Below are 20,000 nucleotides of genomic sequence, written 5' to 3'. Positions count from 1 at the left end.
GTCTCGCGCCGAGAGAAGTAGATGCCTTGTTGGGGCGGTAAGGAGCCAGTCGTCCAGGTAGGGAAAGACCTGCACCCCTGAAGCCTCAGGTGGGCCGCTACCACTGCTAGTACTTTGGTAAACACCCTGGGGCTGTGGTGAGACCAAAGGGAAGGACCCGGAACTGGTAGTGACTGGCTCCCAGCCGGAAGCGGAGAAACCTCCTGGAGCGTCTGTCCATTAGGATGTGGTAGTACGCGTCCTTGAGATCTATCGAGCACATCCAGTGGCCTTCTCCCAGAAGGGGGAGAATAGATTGTAGAGTGACCATTCGGAATTTTTCTTTGGGGACTGCCAGATTCAGGAGAGAGAGGTCTAGGATTGGTCTTAGTTCCCCCGTCTTTTGGCACTAAAAGAACCTGGAGTAGAACCCTGATCCGATCTGGTCTGGGGAACGGGCTGGATGGCTCTTTTCTCTAGCAGATGGCCAATTTCTGCCAAAGCGGCCTCCCTTTGACCGGGTGGTACGTCTGGGAGGGACTTCATCTTTGGAAGGTGAAGGAAAGGAATGCGATATCCCTGGATATGATTTGGAGAACCCAGCGGTCCGATGTTATGGACTCCCATGCCGCTAGGTGCCCGAACGTCCCCGACTGCCTCCAGAGTAGAGCAGTCGGGCAACCCTCAGGGTTGCTGCGCGGCCGTTCAGAGAAAGGTTCCCTGGACCCGAAGTTTCTGGGAGCCCCTCTGCCTCTAGGGCGGCGTCCTCCCTGTCCTCCTCTGCCACGGAAGGACTGGTTGTCCGGAGCAGGCTGGGACTGCTGCGACTTCGGAACCACATCTTCTTCTGACCCTTTTGGTTCCTAGAATAGGGCCTCTGGGGTGCAGAGAAGCGGATTCCGACGGCAGACAGCGTCTTCCGTCCTTCTCGCTCTGGGTCAACGTCGCGAACGGTCTTGCCAAACAGAGCAGAACCATCAAAGGGGCGTTAAACGACGCCTTGAAGGGCTCAGAAAAATGCAGTGGCGGAGCCAGGCCTGACGTCTAGTGACCAGTCCTGTCCCGCAGCTCTAGCGGCGCCCTCCGTAGCATGGGAGAGTAGCCGCATAGAAGTATTTGTGACTGACCTAAGAGTGGCCATTTTGGTGGAGTGCAGAGCTCTGTCCTCCTCCGAAATGGACTCAGGGGATGCAGCGTGCTCTTAATAAGGTCTCGCTGCATCCGAATAACATGTGCCAAATAGTTCAGCGCCCTTACCGAAAAGGTCGCCGAACTGAACATCCGCTTCCCCAAGCGGTCCATCATCCGAGACTCCTTGCTCGGTGGGTGGACTGAGGGACTCTCCTGAGCCAGTTCCCTCTTTGTGGCCGCCATCAACATGGCATCTACAGGAGGCCCCTTACTCCAATGGGTCCTGTCAGAAGGCGGGCTAAGGATTTTATCAGGTCTTTTGGGAATTGGCTCCACGGTGTCCGGTTCCTTCCACGCCCTGGTGGTAATAAGGTCCACCAGGGGGTCGGCAGGGGGACACCCAAGAGGTAGACGGGCCCGCTTGAATGCCTCCAAGAACACGGACTCGTCCGAGGAAGACTTGGGGCAGACCACCCCCTGATACGGAGCATTTCCATGATGTCTCGAAGGAGACATCCTCGGGGTGACCGTGGGGAGCCTTCCCTTCCTCCAAGTCCGTGTCTTCAGTGAGAGACTCAGGAGTCAATGTGCCTCCTTTTGCACGTATGCTTGCGAGGAGCCTCCTCTGGGGGGCTGTCAGAGGAGTCCTCGCAAGCAGCAATTTGCTCCATGGGAGCAACTTGGGGCACAGAAACGGGCTGTCCCAGGGGCCAGATGGTGGAAGCCTGGCCCAGTGCAGAGGGAGCGCGGAGCCGAAGCAAGTGCCGGGGTCCGGAGACCCTCAACAGAGCCCTCTCCACTACATCAAAAGCCGAAGGGGAGCCGACCTCGACCAAAGGATCCGACAATCGGCTCCCCCTCGGATCCGAAGAGTGGATCGGAGCCGGCGCCGAAGCACTCGGATCCGGCGGCACAGTGCGCTCCGACACAGACGGCGCCGAAGGAGCACTGATCCCCCCGGATCCGAAGCTCGGATCCAGGCTCCGAGAGATCGGGTCCGACGCACTCGAGGGCATGGTCGGATCCGAAGTACCAAGTACTATCGGCTCCGACCTCCCCGCTCGGCTGCTCGGCTCCAGTTGCTCGAACCCGGAAGCGGGTCGGAGAAGGAGCAATAGGCTTGAAAAAAGGTGTTGAGCTCCCCCCCGGTTGGAGGGGAGGCAAGAGCACTCCCATCTGCATCTGGGCCTGGATGAACCTTCGCATCATCCGGTCCAGATCAGCATCCGAAAGGCTATGGGTAGATCTCGACGAGGCTACCGAGGTAGGCCTGGAATGCCTCCTCGATAGCCTCGCCGGAGATCGGGTCTCCTCCTCCTCAGGACCCGGTGAGAAGCACACAGGTGACCGGAGCCGAGAAGGAGGAGACCGCTCAACAGTGAAACCGGGAGAAGCCGGCTTGGCTGGCGGGGCCGAAACAGAGGTCTCGGCCCGCCGCTTGTGGTGCTTCTCCTCCGGTCCTTTTTAGATGCATCCCTCTCCTGTCCTGAAGCGGGAGTTTGAGTCCCAGGAGCAGGAGGGGGTGCTACAGGGGGAACAGCTGCAGCCGCAGGAGTCCCCGAAGGAGCGGGGGTCGGAGCCGAGTCCGGCGGTAAAAGACCCGCCAAGACCAGCTTGGACCTCCGCTCCCTCAGTGCCCTGGGGTTGAACCCTGCACAAATGGAACAACCAGATGTGAGGTGTTCAACCCCAAGATACTTAACACACCGAGTGTGGCCATCAGCCGGTGAGAGCTTATGGCCACACTCGGAGCATTTAGAGAAAATTGACTTAGGCTGATCAGCCATAGTCAAAAATTAACCAAAAGTTACAGAAGTAACTTAAAACAATAAAACAATAAAGAAGCACACAGGCCTCACACACACTCTACGTACCAGCGAGGGGAGGGGATAAAATATACTACTGAAAATTAAATTAAACTAAAAACAGTCAATAAAAATAGGAAACCTACAACTTTCACACAAAAAAGTTTAAAGAAAGCAAAAATATTCTATTCTTGTACAAGAAAAAATCCACTTAGCTGAGAGCTATGAGAACCACATCCAGTTACCAGCGCGGCAAACAAGATCTGAGGTCATGAGGGTAGAGCAGGGCATTATGGGTGAGGGGAGGAGCTGAGAGCTTGGATCCATAGCTGGAAACTATGCCGGTTCGGATCCGATATCGGATCCATAACCCACAGGTTGCAGACAAATGAATATCCTACTTCAGATATACTGTTTTAAGATTTTTTTTTTTTTTTTATGGAACAGCGATTTCTTTCCCTGGGGAAAAAAATCGCTGTTCCGAGTGTTCAGGATTGCAAGCTTTCACTGAAATAGGGTCGCTGAATCAGCATTCGCTTTTTTAAGAGTTAGCTGATTCAATATAGACCCTACACATGTGTATATATATATATATATATATATATATATATATATATATATATATGATAGGTTTATCAAAATTTAGATCTGCACTTACGTGAAGCTGGGAAGGTCGAAAGGCTCTTTTCAGGTTTTCGTAATGCTGATGCGGAAATGTTTGACTCCACATCAGTGAATGGTAGTGTGCATTCGCTTATGTGGAATTGAATGATAACAGATCGCATTACAGTGAGGATCAGGAAATGTGCCCTTTTTCACTGTAATGCGATCTCAGAGTTGGAATATATAATATGCAGGGGGTGTGGGTGGTTCGTGGGGGCTTGCCCCCCTGCAAAAACATTACCGGTAACATGGACTTTCAACATTTGTACTTCTGGTGTTCAAATGTTGATTCCATGTTACCATTTCTATATTTTGGCAATTCAATATTACCAATTTCAGCAAACTGGTTTGATCAAAAGGTGGAAAATTATTTCGATAGTAATTATACATATATATATATATATATATATATATATATATATATATATATATATGTGTGTGTGTATATATATATATATATATATATATATATACATAGATATATATATATATATATATATATATATATATCTATCAGCTTTGAGCCACTTGCTGCACAAACAGAAACCAAACTGGCAGGGTCTGTCATTGATATTTTTCTCAGTGGAAAACTATGACTGATAACTTTTAACTCGATGTAGTTGAAACCTTGTTCAGTTTATGCTGGATCATGAATAGGGAAGCCTCAAATCTATCTGTTACCTGATGTTTTTTCTCCACACTTCTAGTTCATTGCTTGTGCCTGTTGTTGAAGCCTTCAGAAGCAAGACCATAAAACAAAAGTTTGCTATTTTTAAATTCATGGAAACATAAAACAATGCAAAATTTGTGCAGTCAAGTCACTGACTAAGTACTTCATATTAAAATAACTGTCCCCTACCCTCAACTCCTTCACATTTAACCCTTCCTTTTTTTCAGAACGTTGGCTATTCAGTAGAGTAAACCTAAGTACTGTGGTACTGATTAAGATGTTTTTTTGGTCCTCTGTTGTCCCATATCATTTACATTTTATGTTTTAGATGCATGTTTTCCTGAAGTAAACTGCAGACCTAATAACTTTTAAAGTTTTCTGCTGTCACTTTTAGTTTTTACTTTAAAACTGATATACTAATGATTTTCATCTTGTTATCTTTCATTTTTAATACATGCAGAATCATCATTTGCAATTCTGATGCTACTTAATCTGCCACATAAGCTGTCAGGCGCCCTTTCATTTGCTGCATTAACTTTTAAGCAGACTCATCAGTTTTGAGACTTCTAAATGAGCTGCTACCTCTCCATTATAATGACATGACTGCTGTTATCTTTGTTAGCTTGTAGTTTCTGTTCCATTAACTATTTGCAAGTCACTAATCTAGGGTACATGCACACTGATCATTCTTGCATGCCATCATGTTCCATCGTAGTTTCAAAAGTTAAGGGTAATATGTTGTTGCCTCTGTATTTACACTGCTGGCTTTGATGAAGAGCCTAGTGTTTTACAAGACAGAGTAAGGAAAAAGTGATTTTCTGCAGAAATAATGTATGCAGCCATGGTCCAACTCCCCTGAGCTTACAAAATCACAGTCCACAACCACGTGACGTGAGTAACAGTTTGCCTACCTCTGTATTTAAACTGAATTTAAGAGTTTTATTAGTCCAGCTGAAGTAAAAATATAAGTCCATGAGTAGTACACAAGTACAGTATATGCTGAATATTTTACAGCCACTTTGTACCTAGATTGTCATTTTTTTACTCAGAATTTACTTTGTCTACAAAGGCCTTTACACTGAATTGTTATTGTGGAAAGTGCTGGTTAAATAAAATAAATATGAGCACTTTTTCCCCAGAGAGTTTTAGATTGCTACTGAAGTACAGACAAAAAAAATCAGGCAAGAGCTTCACAACACAGGCAGTCTGCAAAATGCTGTCAATATTCAGAATGAAATTTCTTAGTGGAATTTCATGTGGTGCAGTCTAAAAGAAAAAGGCATGTCTGGTAGTGATTTAAACATTTGTTCTCCTTCTCTGAAGTTTAAATATTAGAAGTTTGTAGAAAATATTAAAATGAAGTCTGTTGCATGCAATATCCCTGCTTTTCGGCAAACAAAAATAAATTATTTCTTACTCCTATTAATACCAGGTTTTGAGGTAGTGATTCTGGGTCTGAGTAGTCTGATCAGTCGCCTGATGAGAACAGCTATTTAATTCCTTGAAAATATGAGTTTCATACCTTTCATTAAATTAATGACTGAACATGTTGAGAAAGAGTGGAAATGTCACGCTTCAAACAACTGCTTTAGAGATTTTTAAGGGTACTAATCCACAAGAATCTGTGAGTTTGGTCAGACCTCTCAACCAATCAGGGACACACTTGAATGAAATCAGGGAAACATCAAGAAAAAATCAGGGACAATCAGGGACACTTTTAAAATATTAGTGCTATTAAGTTGAAACATTGAGAGAATCAGAGCATATGAATTAATACACCTTTTCTGAAGTAAAAGAAGTGTATAACTCTTAATTATTGTCATTTATTCATTAAGTGTAATTCATCACCTCTCTGCCCAAAGTCATTAGTTTTAGGAGGGATTCAGAGGGACAGAGCTAAAATATGAGTCAAAATTAGGGACAATTGAGAGGTATGAGTTTGGTGGATAAACTCCTAACGCATGAGAATGTAGACGACTTTAAAAAGATTATGCTTGCACAATCTGAGATAAGGATTTACAGTTGCTGAAGTTGGTAACTAGTTATGTGATTAATGATAAATGTAAGCTCTTTCATTCAGGACTATCTTATTAAGCAGAGCTTTTGGAACTTTTAAAGACTGTAACCTACCTTGTTGACTTGCAACTTCAGAAATAGTCTTAGCAGATAGAGGAGTACCAAGGATTTTTTATCTGAACTGCTAGGTACTTTGAGACTTTGAAAACGCATATGCCAGGATCCCTAGAACACGTATTTGGGCAGTTGTGTGATGGTTTAAGTCTCTGAAACATTGATAGAATTAGTGCAGACTATGTACAAGAACCGATTGACACAAGTGCAAACAATGAATCCGACTCACTGGTTTTAAGCTCTAAGCCCACTACTGTTCATACTGGTGATGGACTGCATTAGCAAACAGGTTGGAGGAGACAGATCAACAAAGCTACTGTATTCAGACAATACAGCATTACAAGCAGACTCTGAATAGGAACTTCAGCAAAACAGTGGAATGGATTGCAAAACAAAGTATATGGGAGGAAACTGTGCATACAGACCACTGTCATGGCATCAAATGGGGGAATCAGAAGAAGCTTAAAACTGAGATACAGGGAAAATATGGAACAGGTTAACAGCTTCCTATATTTGCATGGGGTAGTTTGGAAGAATGAATAAGGAGGTCAAAGCCAGAATTAGAGGAAGGGTTGCAGCCAACTGGCAAATAGTGTCAGAGACAGTGTGTGACAATAAAATGCCAAATAAGCTAAAATATAAGGGCCACAAGACAGTGGAGTGACTTGTACTACTGTATGGTACAGAAACCTGGGCAGTGAATGCAGATTAGTTGTGAAAGCTAGAGGTCATGAAGATGAAGTGCCTGAGATGCACACTGTGGGTCAGACAAAGAAACAGTGCCATCGGAGCAGAAGTCAACACAGCTCCGGGTACAGAGAAGGTCAAACAGAACAGATTATGGTGGTTTGGGTACATGAGTTGAGGAAGATGTTTTGGGAGCGAAAGGAATAAGGCAAGAACAAACAAGTATGTGTAGAGAAGAGCTGTATGGATTGCATGAGAACAGACCTGCGATGGTCAGGCATGATTACTGAAATAGGTAAGCGAGTGGCATTGAAAAGTGAGAGGTGGTGACAAGTGAAGTGACACCCTTACCCCATGTAAAAAAAGGGAAGAATGTGGTTATGATAACAATGATGGCAAATGGGGGAGGGGTGATCTAGCAAAGCCTTCCACAAGAAATATTAGCCGGGCGGTTTTTGTGTCAGCCAATTCTGTATCAGTGTGTTTCACTGAATTACTCATCTTCAAAAGATGCTTAAACTTAATCTTCATAGTACCTAGAAAAAAATGATAACTATGCAGATAAAAATGAGAAAGACTTTTCCTAGATATGTCTAACCCTGCTTTTAAAAATTCTAAACCGTACGATGCCTTCAGCTTTAAGTTTGTGCTCACTTATCGTACTATAAATGAACAGTTCATTTTCCTGGTGCTGGAAGTTGTGGCAGATGATGCTGAAACATATCTATGTTGTTTTCCTATCACCCAGTTCCCCATTGACTGTATATCATTTTTCATTATCTTCTGGATTATTTTACCATCCTGGGACACACGATGGTAGTAGTATTGTAAAATTCTGTTACTGCACCCCCATTGTATGAGCTCTGTTCCCACACTCCTAATCTCTAAATATACTATTCAAGTGACTATGTGCTGTGATCATTCATGAGTATAAGGTGGTTCTGATTACTTCAAGTGCAAGCAATGGACTGCAATGCCTTAAATCACAGAAGTCATTTTCCTTCAGTTTAAGTATTTAAAGGATCTAAGGAATGGATTCATCACACAACTGACATAAAAAGCCAACTGTTTGCATGGGATTATATGGCCAGATGCTTCAGAAAGTTTAACCACTCATTATTTATGTTCCATTACAGTGGTAGCAGTCTGATTTCAAAGGGCCAATTTCAGGCATAGCCCAGTTGATTCCAATCACAATGTTCAAAGTTACGCAATGAGCAAAAAAGTAGAAGTTATAAAACAGACAACAGAATATACTACTACTTTTGAGTCAGTAGAATGAGATGAAACAGATGACTGAAGTAATGTTAACATGTCAGTTATGTAAAGTATAAAAGGAGAGAGGTGATTAGAGGGAGAGAGGGAGTAAAAGATGAAGAAAGGGGGGATGCAAGTTAATAGTTTGTCAGTAATGGTTGCAGCAAAATGTGGTGACCTTGACGAAGATAAAGCAAACAGGAGCCCCTGAACTTTAAATGATGTGACCTGTCTGATAGCACTGGCACTTGGCTTGATTATGCAGAAATATTTTTGAGATGAGGTGTGAGTTCAGAGAAAGTATCTTTTATGGGTGTTGGAAAATATTTCCATAAGTTTGTCCAAGAGAGCATGCTTAGGGCAATACAGTTTAGTTAATAATGTCAGTAGACTAGGGTCAGATTGTGAATGACTTATGAGATTGCAAGAGAAGGCTTTAGTGATTATTTTCTGTACAAGAGGTGAAAATAAGGGGTCTGCATCTATCAAACTAGTAGCCCAGGTGTATAGGCATATAAGACAACAGTTTCTAACTGGATAAATCTCTGTACATTGTTGTGTCATAATCCAAGGTATAAATACCCCCAGGGGTTAAAATAGTTCATTCTAGATGCATCTTGAAGGGATCGTGTTCACTCAAACCTGATGGCAGCAATATAATTGATTGTGGCCAAGTTCATGGGACATTAAAAACTGGAATTAATGCTAAGAACTCATTGTACACTTGCTGTGGTAGTTTTCTGAGAGACAGTTTTGGGAGCCTTTGCTCAATTTCTGTATATACAGCTTGATATCCTTTCCAACCTGCACTGTGCAGACGGGCATAATTACATACAAGTATCAGATACTCACCATAACAGTAGAAGATAGAAAATGAGTCTCTTCCATCAGTGTGGATTACTTCAAATGATCTCCCTCTTATTCTTTCCTTCCCAATACCTCTATGTCATGTGATCAGCTCTAGTGTCATGTGAGAGAGAGAATATGGGTGCATGCAAACAGTCAGCTCCATTAAGAAGATAGTAACCCACCATGGCAATATGATGGCTTAACCACTTTTAAGAAAAAAAAAACATTCCTAACAACAGGAAAATAGCAAGAGAGCAACTGAATGATTTGAATGCTGACCAAGACCTTTACAACTTACCCATGTTTAGATAATGTAAGGAAGACAATCTATACAGGATGTACATCTCACATTATATACTAGTGATCTGTGGTCAGTGCAGTAATTCTGGTTATATTAGTGAAATCTGTCATTGAACACTATTTGAACATTTGCCCCGGATATGACTGTTTCACAGATCTGTTACGAGACTTCTGATTTATAGCACAAATCATGGAGTTTTCTTTTAGTGTTTTTCTGACTGCACACATTTGGAGGGTCTGGATTGTGTTTTGTGTGTGCATGCAGTCATAGTCTCTGACATGCGTCTCATTACTGATGATGAAAAAGACTAGCCTGGGGGATTGCAGATAATATTGGCAGTATAATCTAGTCAATATTGTGAAGATAGAGATAGTAGTCATGTATTGCTGTAATGAACACCTTAAACAACTGTGCAACATTGATGCAAGTAGCAAAACCATAAGTGGAGAAATTAAAAAAAAAAAAAAACACCACACTTTTTTATTATAAAAAAAGTGAACATGATCAAGGTTGATGTATTCTCACTTCTGCCAAGAAAGTTTCATCAAATGAACAATCTACAGTAGAGCTTTTCATTAATATCACATATTTATTCTCCAGTAAAGGACTGGGTTTGCTCTTCCTCAGGTATGCTATTTATCTGGTTAAAAATAGTATGCTTCTGATGGCCTATCTATAACTGGGGCTTATTATGATCTCAATAGTTTAAGCTAATGTCTGTAGTCAAGTCAACACATATTTGTATCATTTGCACTACTGTTTTTTTTCCACATGTTTGTACTACAATAATTAGTTTAAGAAAAGAGCATTCAGTATGCTGTTTCTGCTAGCAGTATTTGTGAACTGGAGTCTACCAAAAACCCTGGTTTACTCCCCACCCACTGTTAAACATAAGATCTGAAACCAGTTCTGAGGGGTAATGACCTCTTTATATCTGTAAATAAAATTGCTGGAAAAACAAAATCAGATCATCAGTGGATTTCACAGAAATGCTACTTATGACATTCTGTAACAAAACTCTGTGAGTAAAATGGTTAAGTGTATAGAGATCAGCATTTCTGAATACTACGGCTGACAGTACATATGATATTTCTATAAAAGACATCTAATGTGGAACTTGTTTTGTGCATACAGTCTATACCAACAAACAATACACCAACATAAAATATGCATAAATAACATATAAAGTACATAAAAACATAGGAAAATGGAACAGAGAGAGAGCAGTAGCGAAGTGGAGTGAAAACAGAAAAAGATGGACAGTAAACATTACAGAAGGCGAAACAGGTTAGCACTGAATGTACAACATGAAACAGTAAAAGAGTTGCTCACGGTAAGTAAAGATATGAAAATGTAGATGTCGTACAACAGTGAGTTCTGCAAAGGGGTGAAGCCTGCAAGGGTCAAAAGTGGAGTGAATGACAGTTTTGAAAAAAGGGGGAGTTTATAGAAAATAACTTATATACTGAATATTGTAACAGAGAGCAACTCACGGTGAATTTACGCTGGAGACTGACGAACTGCGAGATAGAGCACCTCGAGATTGCTTTACAAAACTGCACATGCAAAAAGAAAATGATGAGAAAAAATATACATATTCCAAAACAAGACTTCACAGGCTCTATTATATTACAGGTAGATTACATTCCTTTCACAGTGCCTTGCTTACTGGGAAACCCCATTACCTCTACTTAGTACTGTTAATAATGAATGAAAAACAAAACAGTGTCATCATTTCCTCTGTATTAATACATTCTCTGTAACTGCAAAGACAGCTTATTATAGCACCCTCACCAGAAACCAGTCATCAAAAACAGAAAAACAATACCACATTTTCTTCAAGGAAACTTAATTTACTGACATTTCTTAACAGTAACAGCATATGTGCTTTCCCAGGTACCTTTTGCAGTTTTTACCATGTTGCCCATGTTTTATTTTTCTGTTTTATTCTTTGCCAAGTCAACATTCTGTAGGCTATAATAGTGCATATGTTTTAACCTCTTTAGAAAAAACAGCATTGCATTTTCAAAACTATTTTAAGAAAATTTCTGTAACAGAATGAAATTGGTGCCTAAAATATTTATGGTAAAAAGAAGTACACCTCGTTACTTTCTTTGGTTAAAATGCTGTTTTATAAAGTATTCATTTGTTAAATGCTCAGAGTTAAAAGGATAGTTGAGTAAAGTGATCTTGAAACTTGCCGTAACTGCAGTGATACTCAGATTGTATCAGTATGCTGAACTAATATTTTTCTTTTCCAAACCACATCAGTATGTGCCATTTTCTTCAATTATACTTTCCTCCCTTGCCATGCACTGTGGTTTCCGTGTTGCAATATACATTAGAAATATCAGTGAAATCATCCCAATGCTTTTGATGCCTGCACTGGGAATAACAATTAAATTCAGTCCTTGCAGAGTGACTGAAATTATAATTCAGTAGGAGACAAACAAGTCATCACAGCTTGAAGGCAGTGGATTATGGAATGCGCCACCATTAGGTTTATCTTCCCTAAATATTACAAGTCTCACCCTCTGGATGCACGTTAACTACACTTCAATGATTATTTGCCTATTGTCACTGGAAAACTGGGAATCCAATTGCCTATATATAAAACTAAACAGCTAAAGATGTTTTCACACATCGAGTAGCACTCTAAACAGACATCAAATCTACAAGTTAGGCAAGTAAATCAAGACAGACCTGTGGAAGCAACTGATGCTTCCACTACTAAAAACACAAGACTCCATTTCCTTCCAACAAACTACAAATGAGTTATGGAAGAAGAATCTATACATTGCTCAGTCTATAAACAAAACTATCTGAAATGCAGGGCTGCAGAAGCATTGATGTCTAATCAGTTCAACATCGTATCATTGGCAGAACAGAGTAATGTTCCTGTAACAGCAAGTAGGTAAATTTACTTTTACATATATGTAAAGAACGGATCAAGAATTTTGAAAATATAGTCCACATTAAGACATAACTTTCAATCTTCCTCTTCCAGAATGTGGATAACTACATCTTATAATTTGGAACACTCAGTAATGGCTTTCTAACTTTTCACCTAGGAAGCCCACAGGGTGGATAAAATGCAATGTTTTAGACTTATTAAAAGCTATTTTAATGAACTAATATGATTTAGTAGTATTTACTGTTGATATCAGTTAAAAAAAATAACACTGACTGTGTGACAGACCCTTACAATGCAGAACAATGAGGAACATGCACTTTTTAAGGACTCAAAATAAGGACCATTCCTCAATGAGGTAGATACACTTTGAGAGCTATGCATGAAGAGCTAGACACTCAGTGGTCTGAACATTTGCTTTAGGTGGTTGGGTCACTGTTAATATGATTCATTGATCCCACGTTCAAATAGGAAAAAAAGGGGCTAATACCAGTACTGGTCTATGATAAGAACATCTAATTTTATAACATTAAGGGGGAACAGAGAAAATGAGGGTACCTGAGACTTTACTCTGGTGTTCTTGCTGATGTTACACACATTGAGCATTGCTGCAGTAGCATTAGCTCTATGGGTCATATCCTGCCAAGGATATAATAGCCCGTCAGCTTTCAAAGCTTCAGGGCACCTTCTGCATGCTCAAACCATTAAGGAGCCTAAAAAGACAGTTTTGAGTGCCAAGCCCTTCAGAGTTTTCTTGCTGCCAAATAGAGCACTCCACAGTGCGTTTTGAAGATTTACAGTTGGCTTGTGCTATTCCATTGCTGGGCAGATAAAGTTACCTTTGAGAAAATACTTTTCACAATTAAAATGTATTAAAATGCTCTTTCCTGGTTAGTAAAGTTATTTTTCTTTTAGGAGGTTGTGTTTTAACTGTACTTTTAAACGAGAGTGAACTTTTTCCTTGTCAGCTGTTAAAAACAATTTAAAATCTTTTTTATTCTCTGGAAATGTGTGCTTATTTTACTTTTTGTGGTTAACAAAGTATGTTAAATTGCTTTTTACTGTGCTTTTATTTGTAAAAGTTAACTTTTTACAGCTTTAAATTTCTCTGGCTTGCACTGCCTATTTTCCACAGGAAAGATGTACCATTTTCGGCTTGCCCATGGAATAAACTACCAGTGCCAATATCAGTCCTTCTAGCCACAAAAAGAAAAAGTTAAGCAAACAGCCTTTGTCACTACAGCAGGCTAGGAATTTGCTCCAGCCAAAGGTGGGTGACTCTGCATTGACCAAAGCTGTTTCCTCAGACCACTCATCTTTTACCCAGGATCCCTCTGGTGTAGCACTTACAGCCACTATGGACCGGGGGTTAGTCAAGTCCTCTGTGGCTTTTGGGGTCCCCTCAGTGGGCAAGGGAGAGCCATTCTTCTCAGTCCTGGGAGAAGAAGCAAGGAAGTTCTCCTTGTTGTGCGCATTCCCATGGAGTTTACTGTTGTCATTAACCCGTTGGCACAAATTTTCTTTTAAAAAGAAACAAAAATGTAAACTTGCATCTGCTCTTGCACACATTTCCCTGGACAGTAGTAGTTTATTAGGCCTTGTTCAGGGTCTAATTCAGGCTACTAATCCTTTTTATAAGGTGGTCTCTTGTAAGACAAAAAGGGATTCCTCTTTTTCTCAAGAGATTCAATATTCAGAATCTGGACAGGAAGATGAAGGAACAGATGCAGGGTTTTCTCCTCAAATTTCTGATTTGGATTCAGAGGACAGCATGATATCTGATTCTCACTGTGAGTGTTTCTCTTTCTCTGGGACTATTGCCTGAATTGTGCACGTATTTGCAGAGGGAGAACAATTAGGTTTCTCTGTCCCTCAGAAAATATTATAAGCTGTTAATAATGGAATTTACAGAACCTTCCCCCACCCATCCTGTACTGTCATAGCATTAAAGGATGTGTGTCACAGCCTGCAATTCCCCCTAATAGTCAGCTGGGTGACCCTAAAAAGGCAGATAGATTGTATAAAGTTCCTCAGTCTTTCAAGTTTTTATACATTCATCCCAAACCTGACACAGCAGTTATAGCTTTATTTAATCCTTCTGCTGTTAACCATCTAATTAATTCCAATCCTACACTTTCTGACAGGAAAGAAAAAATAATTGATAAGTATGGGGAAAAAAGGATATGCTTCTGCAGCTTTGATTTTCAGAATTGTGAATAGTCAGACTCATATGTTACAGATTATTTTAATTATGAAAGCATGGGAAATATTTAGTCTGCAGTTTCTTCTTCTGAGGAAAAATCTGCTTTAAATGATTAATTTTTTCCATTTCAAAGATTACAATTCATTGTCTAAAGTGAGTATATGACTCTGTTGATACTTCTTCCAGCGCTATGGCTACTGGTACTGTTTTGAGGATGCTTACCTGACAGCATTCTCAGAATCTCACAGATGTGAAAAACTAGATCTTAAGTTTTCCTTTGGACAGAGAGTTAGTTTTTGGACCCTATGCTGCAGAGATTATAAAAAATGTCATGAGCGGGATAAACTATTTCAGGGAATCTCTCAGATTTTTCAGCCATTCATTTCCAAATTTTCCAAAGGATTCCTTACCCCCTCATCGAATTTTGGCAAAAAAAAAAAAAAAAAAAACAGTTGCAGCAAAATGCTAGTAAACAGATGTTTAAGAAGTAAAAGCAAAGGGTTTCCAAAAAGAAGGCAGGAGTTCCCTAAAACAAAAGGCATTATAACAAATCAGAATGACTATTTAAGGGACCTTCTATATTTAGATCTATTTTTTGAGTTTTCAGCTCATACTTTGGTCTTTGCAAGGGAATACCTCACCAAGGACAGAAACAAGCATATCAAGGCACTCATCTCTATGAAACATCTTTGGTACCCTGGACCTATTCAAGTTGCTACAGACAATACCACAGTCATGTGGTAGATCAACAAGTAAGGGGGTCCAGGTCATACCCCCTTTGCAGACTAGCCATGTTAGCTTGATATATATTTACAGCACAGTTTCACTCTACAATCATCCTTCTTTCCAACAAAACAAAACTGTATGGCAGACAGGCTCAGCAGGACAAAGTCAGACCCTCATTAATGGAAACTAGATCAGAGGGTCTTCCAAGATTTGATCCATCTATGGAGAGTTCCTCAAAAAGATCTCTTTGCCTCCTCTTAACAATTAGTTGGCAAAATTCTGCTCTAGGACTCCATGCAAGAAAGCCTGGAGGACAGATGCCTGTTCCTTTCTTTTAACAGGAATATTCCTGTATGTTTGTCTACCATTCCCATTGATATCCATGATACCACTAAAGATGCAAAAGAAATCCCCCTAAGATCATTGTAGTGACTGTCTTCTGTACCAGGGAACAGTGGTTCTCTTTTCTTTTGGAAATGGCCAAGAGTAATTGCCACAAGCTTTCTCATACAATAGATTTACTCACACAAGAATGTGGGATTTTATACCTCTCGACCTGAATACACTTCCACTGACTGCCTGGATGATAGGGTCTTAATTCCTATACGGCCCATTATTGTTGAGGATGTGCAGTAGGTACTAATGAAATCAATAAAGCCTGCTACTATAAAATCATAGATTAGTAAATGGAAAACGTTTTCTAGTTGGTACCAACAACTTAACTCAGAACCCTGTCAGGGCTAGTGTTACTCCGGCTTTCCAATATTTGCATGACTTATCCTATGGCCTTCCTTACTCCTCCATCAAGGTTCATTTGTTTGCCATTTCAACATGTCAGCCCATGAATCCCCCTCCTTAAATGCAATCTCATGTGGGAAAATGTTTTTGAAAGAGGTTTTACATCTACAAGAAATCTGGTGGCTCCTTCTTGATATCTTAATTTTGTGTTAGAAATGCTAAAACTTGTTCCGCTTGAACCAGCTCATCAGGCTAACTTGAAGATCTTAATTTGTAAAACCGTTTTACTGATTGCTTTGACATCTGCAACAAGAGTATCTGAGATGCAAGCACTTATGGTGACACAACCCTACCTCATTTTCCATAGAGACAGGATATATTTGAGAACTAATCCTTCTTTTATACCTAAAGTGGTATCAGAGTCTACTTTAAGCCAAACTATCCATCTCCCAGTTTTCTTTCCTTGACCTAAAAATGAGGGCGATAGGATACTTCATACCTTGTATGTCCACAGATAGCTCAGGTAATATCCTAACAAAAAAATATCTTTCAGTCCTTCAGATCAGTTATGCATTTCTTTTGAAGATAAGAAGGGACAATCTGTGTCTGAAGAGACCATTTCCAAATGGTTGTTTAAGGCTGTTACCTTTTGTTATTCTCACCACAGCAAAACTATTCCATGCAGGGTCAAGGCTCACTTTATTAGGTCCTTGGCTTCGTCTATGGCTTTTTTGAAAGGGTTGGATGCTAGAAGCAGTAGCTTGGTCTTCTCTATATACTTTTACAAAGCACCACACTCTTGATTCCCTCCCTAAGTCTAGATCATCCTTTGCAAGGCCTATTCTCCAGGGGCTCCTGGACCCTTCCCCTTGTACCTCCCAAATGTTATAAGCTAGGTTAATCTACCCATGTAGTTAAGGCTACTGCAGCAGTGATCAGTATGATAAACATAGTACAGCTGTGTCAGTAAACTTAACATTAGATGTTCGAATGATCACTGCTGCAATAGCTGATCCCTACCTTAATCCCCCTGAGTTGTTTGACTGTGTTGCTTTGCCAGGGTATGTATATATTTCTATACAGTTTTAATTATAGCTACGTCATCTCAGGCCTCAGCCTCCCTCTCTCGGTCTGAAGGACTTGACATTCAAATCTGTCTTTGTAGGCAGCTTAACTTGATTTGCCTATTGGTTTGAGCATGTGGAAGGTGTCCTGAAGCTTTGGAAGCTGGACGGCTGTTATATGCTTAGTAGGGTATAAGTCGTACAGCTAAGGCTACTGCAGCAGAGATCATTTGAACATCTACTGTTAAAGTAAGTTTCCTTACACAACTGTACTTTGTAAAATGGGCCCAATTAGCTGCTGTTTTAGAATCTCCTGACAGATTCTCAGTCATTGAGAGTCTTACAAAATAAGCTACACTTGCCTAGAAGGATGAGGTATTTCACAAGCTTTGGACACCAAACAGAAAATTCACAAGGCAATCCAGTCAGAAAAGCCTTATGGATTTGTAATAAAACGCACTGTCATCTAAATTCTTGTTTTCCATAAGGTACATTGCATTTAGTCTACTATTTTTGAACTGTCTTGTGGTAAGGCATTTTTCTCTGACAGACATCAAATATATCATCTGAGGAAGAGTTTGTCACCAAATTAAATTAGTAGTATTGACTTTGGTTAATAGTGCGCCATCAGCAGTGTTTTTAGTTATAGCTATCAATCTTTCAGCTAATTTGATAAATTATCATGGTTTGGCTTGGGTTTGACCTCAATGGACTCAGACCCTTTTCAGTGTCGAAGGAACTGTCTTGTTATCATAGATTGCCTCTTTATTGAATGTTAAATATGATACACTTCTACCACATCAGTTTATATTGAATGTTAAATATGATACACTTTTACCACATCAGTTTATATAAAAGACTTATTTTCAGTGTATTCCCAAAACAGAATCAAAGTTGAAGAATGATTAATTTGTTAAGTCAGTAAAATGTTTCAGCTAGACTATTGTAGTTTGCTGACCTATTTTAAATGTAGTTGGAAAATATTTATTTGCTAAAATGTTTGGACATTTGCTGGACAGGTGGCAATCCTAAAAATACCCTGAGTAACAACTTTTCCTTTGGTTGAATATTATGTGTTCTGTTTCTGCCTTCTTTCAGATCATGGAGATCATCCAATTAATCGAACCATCTTCTATTTCATGCCTCCTTTCAGTTGTCTCTGATTTGTTCTGCTATAACACTGTATAAACTATGAAATGTTACATCTCTAGAAAACTGGACAAAGAAATACAAGTATCTTTGGGATTTTTTTTTGCTTAACTATGTAAAGTAGATGACTTTGTGATTCTTGCAACTAAAATTTCAAACAAGCACAAGTGAGCAAACTAGCATCATGGAATATTGGAACAAAGTTAAACACATTGTTTTTGTAGTGGACAATTCCCAACATGGGGGTTCAGGTCCCATACTCTTGATCTTTAAAGGTACTACCTTGAATGTCACAGATGTGGAGAAAAGGGGAAAATGTAAAAAAAAAATTATAACAGCAATCATCAAACTCCTATTACTTTTCTGAGTCACACAACCTTTAAGAACCCATTATATCACCTGAAACATAATAAATGTCAATGTACCAAGACATGGACAACACAAAATGGAATCACTATGTTATAAATCATGTCAGCATCAGCACCAGAGCTGCCCTTCAGCAAGTTCTGACAAGAGTATCACAACATTACACACCATAATGTCACACTGGATATTCCAAAATTCAGAGCCAGGCCCACTAGAAAGGTATGAAAAATGTTATCATAAAGTGTGAACATTTTTTTTACAAAAACTCTGGGCTTGAATAACCAAATACACCACCATAGCATTAAGCCATCCATCCGTCACCAAGAATACTTCCTTTCATAATTTGGAACAAATGGACAAAGTGTGGAACACTGACTATTTACTAACAGCTTCATCTAGGAAGCTCATAGCATGGTTAAAATGGCAACATTTTCTGCTTTATTCTAATGAAAAGTTATTTTGATAAATTAATATGACTCACTATTACATGCCATGGATTTTAGTTAAGAAAATCTTAAACAACATGTGACTGACCCTTCCAAATTGGGACAACACAAAACAAAAGTCCAGTGGGTTTAGAATTTTTGCTTGGAAGTGTAACTGCTTTTTTGGCAGCTAATTAAATTAAACTTAATTAGGCCTTACTATGTCCTGGCAATGCAGATCCTGTGTCCTAACTACAAAGAATAATTTCCTTAGTTACAACCATTTGCTCATCAAATATTTCTGACAGAGTATTCTGTAGGGAATTTGTAGGATCTGCAAGCTAATTACACCCACAAAAAACATGTTCCCAGTCATTACTTTCCCCCATCCCACCTCTAACATTTGCTACCTACCTGAGGAAAAATTCCTTGAGGTCTGCTTTGGGTATAAAATTACCTATGCAAACGGTGCCAAGCAAAAACACTAAACCTGCTGGACTTTGCTGCATTACCTGGGCACCATACAAGTGACCTGCTGAACTTTGTTGCATACTTGCGTGCCATACAAGTGATCTGCTGGACTTTGTTGCATACCTGGGTGCCATGTAAGTGTCATCTGATTGTTCACTTGTCAAATGCATTTCCAGTCTCTCTCCACAATCTTTACTTCCTTTCTCTGATTGATTTTAGTTATCTCACAATATTTTATATGCCTTATTAATTATTTCTTTTTAGCAGCAGCTTCTCTTCTAGATTCAACTAAAAACTTTATCAGAACAGATATTTCACCTAGGACTCCCCTATCCCTTTCTGTTTTGGCTGTACTCTGATATCAGTCCCTGGGAGGAAAGACAGTCTGTAACCTGCAGACAAAACGTATTGTTGTCCTTATCCTGCTCTGTTACTTTTCCCTGTTCAGTTATTTGGTCCCATACCTTGATTCCTT

At 40.1% G+C, this 20,000-nt stretch overlaps 1 protein-coding gene across 1 annotated transcript in view; it reads right to left on the bottom strand.

The window, feature by feature from the left end:
- CACNA1B (calcium voltage-gated channel subunit alpha1 B) overlaps positions 1-20,000 on the bottom strand; it is a 3,578,581-nt gene that overhangs the window by 1,300,691 nt on the left and 2,257,890 nt on the right. Inside the window, exon 20 of the mRNA XM_044058770.1 lies at positions 10,966-11,028. Coding sequence (XP_043914705.1) covers positions 10,966-11,028 — 63 coding nt within the window. The remainder of the gene's footprint in view (positions 1-10,965; positions 11,029-20,000) is intronic.

Source organism: Protopterus annectens, chromosome 16.part0 (genome assembly GCF_019279795.1).
Source record: "Protopterus annectens isolate FY-2018-M chromosome 16.part0, PAN1.0, whole genome shotgun sequence".
Taxonomy (NCBI): domain Eukaryota; kingdom Metazoa; phylum Chordata; order Ceratodontiformes; family Protopteridae; genus Protopterus; species Protopterus annectens.
The sequence above is the reverse complement of the archived record's forward strand: the minus strand, read 5'-3'. Positions and strand labels throughout refer to the sequence as shown.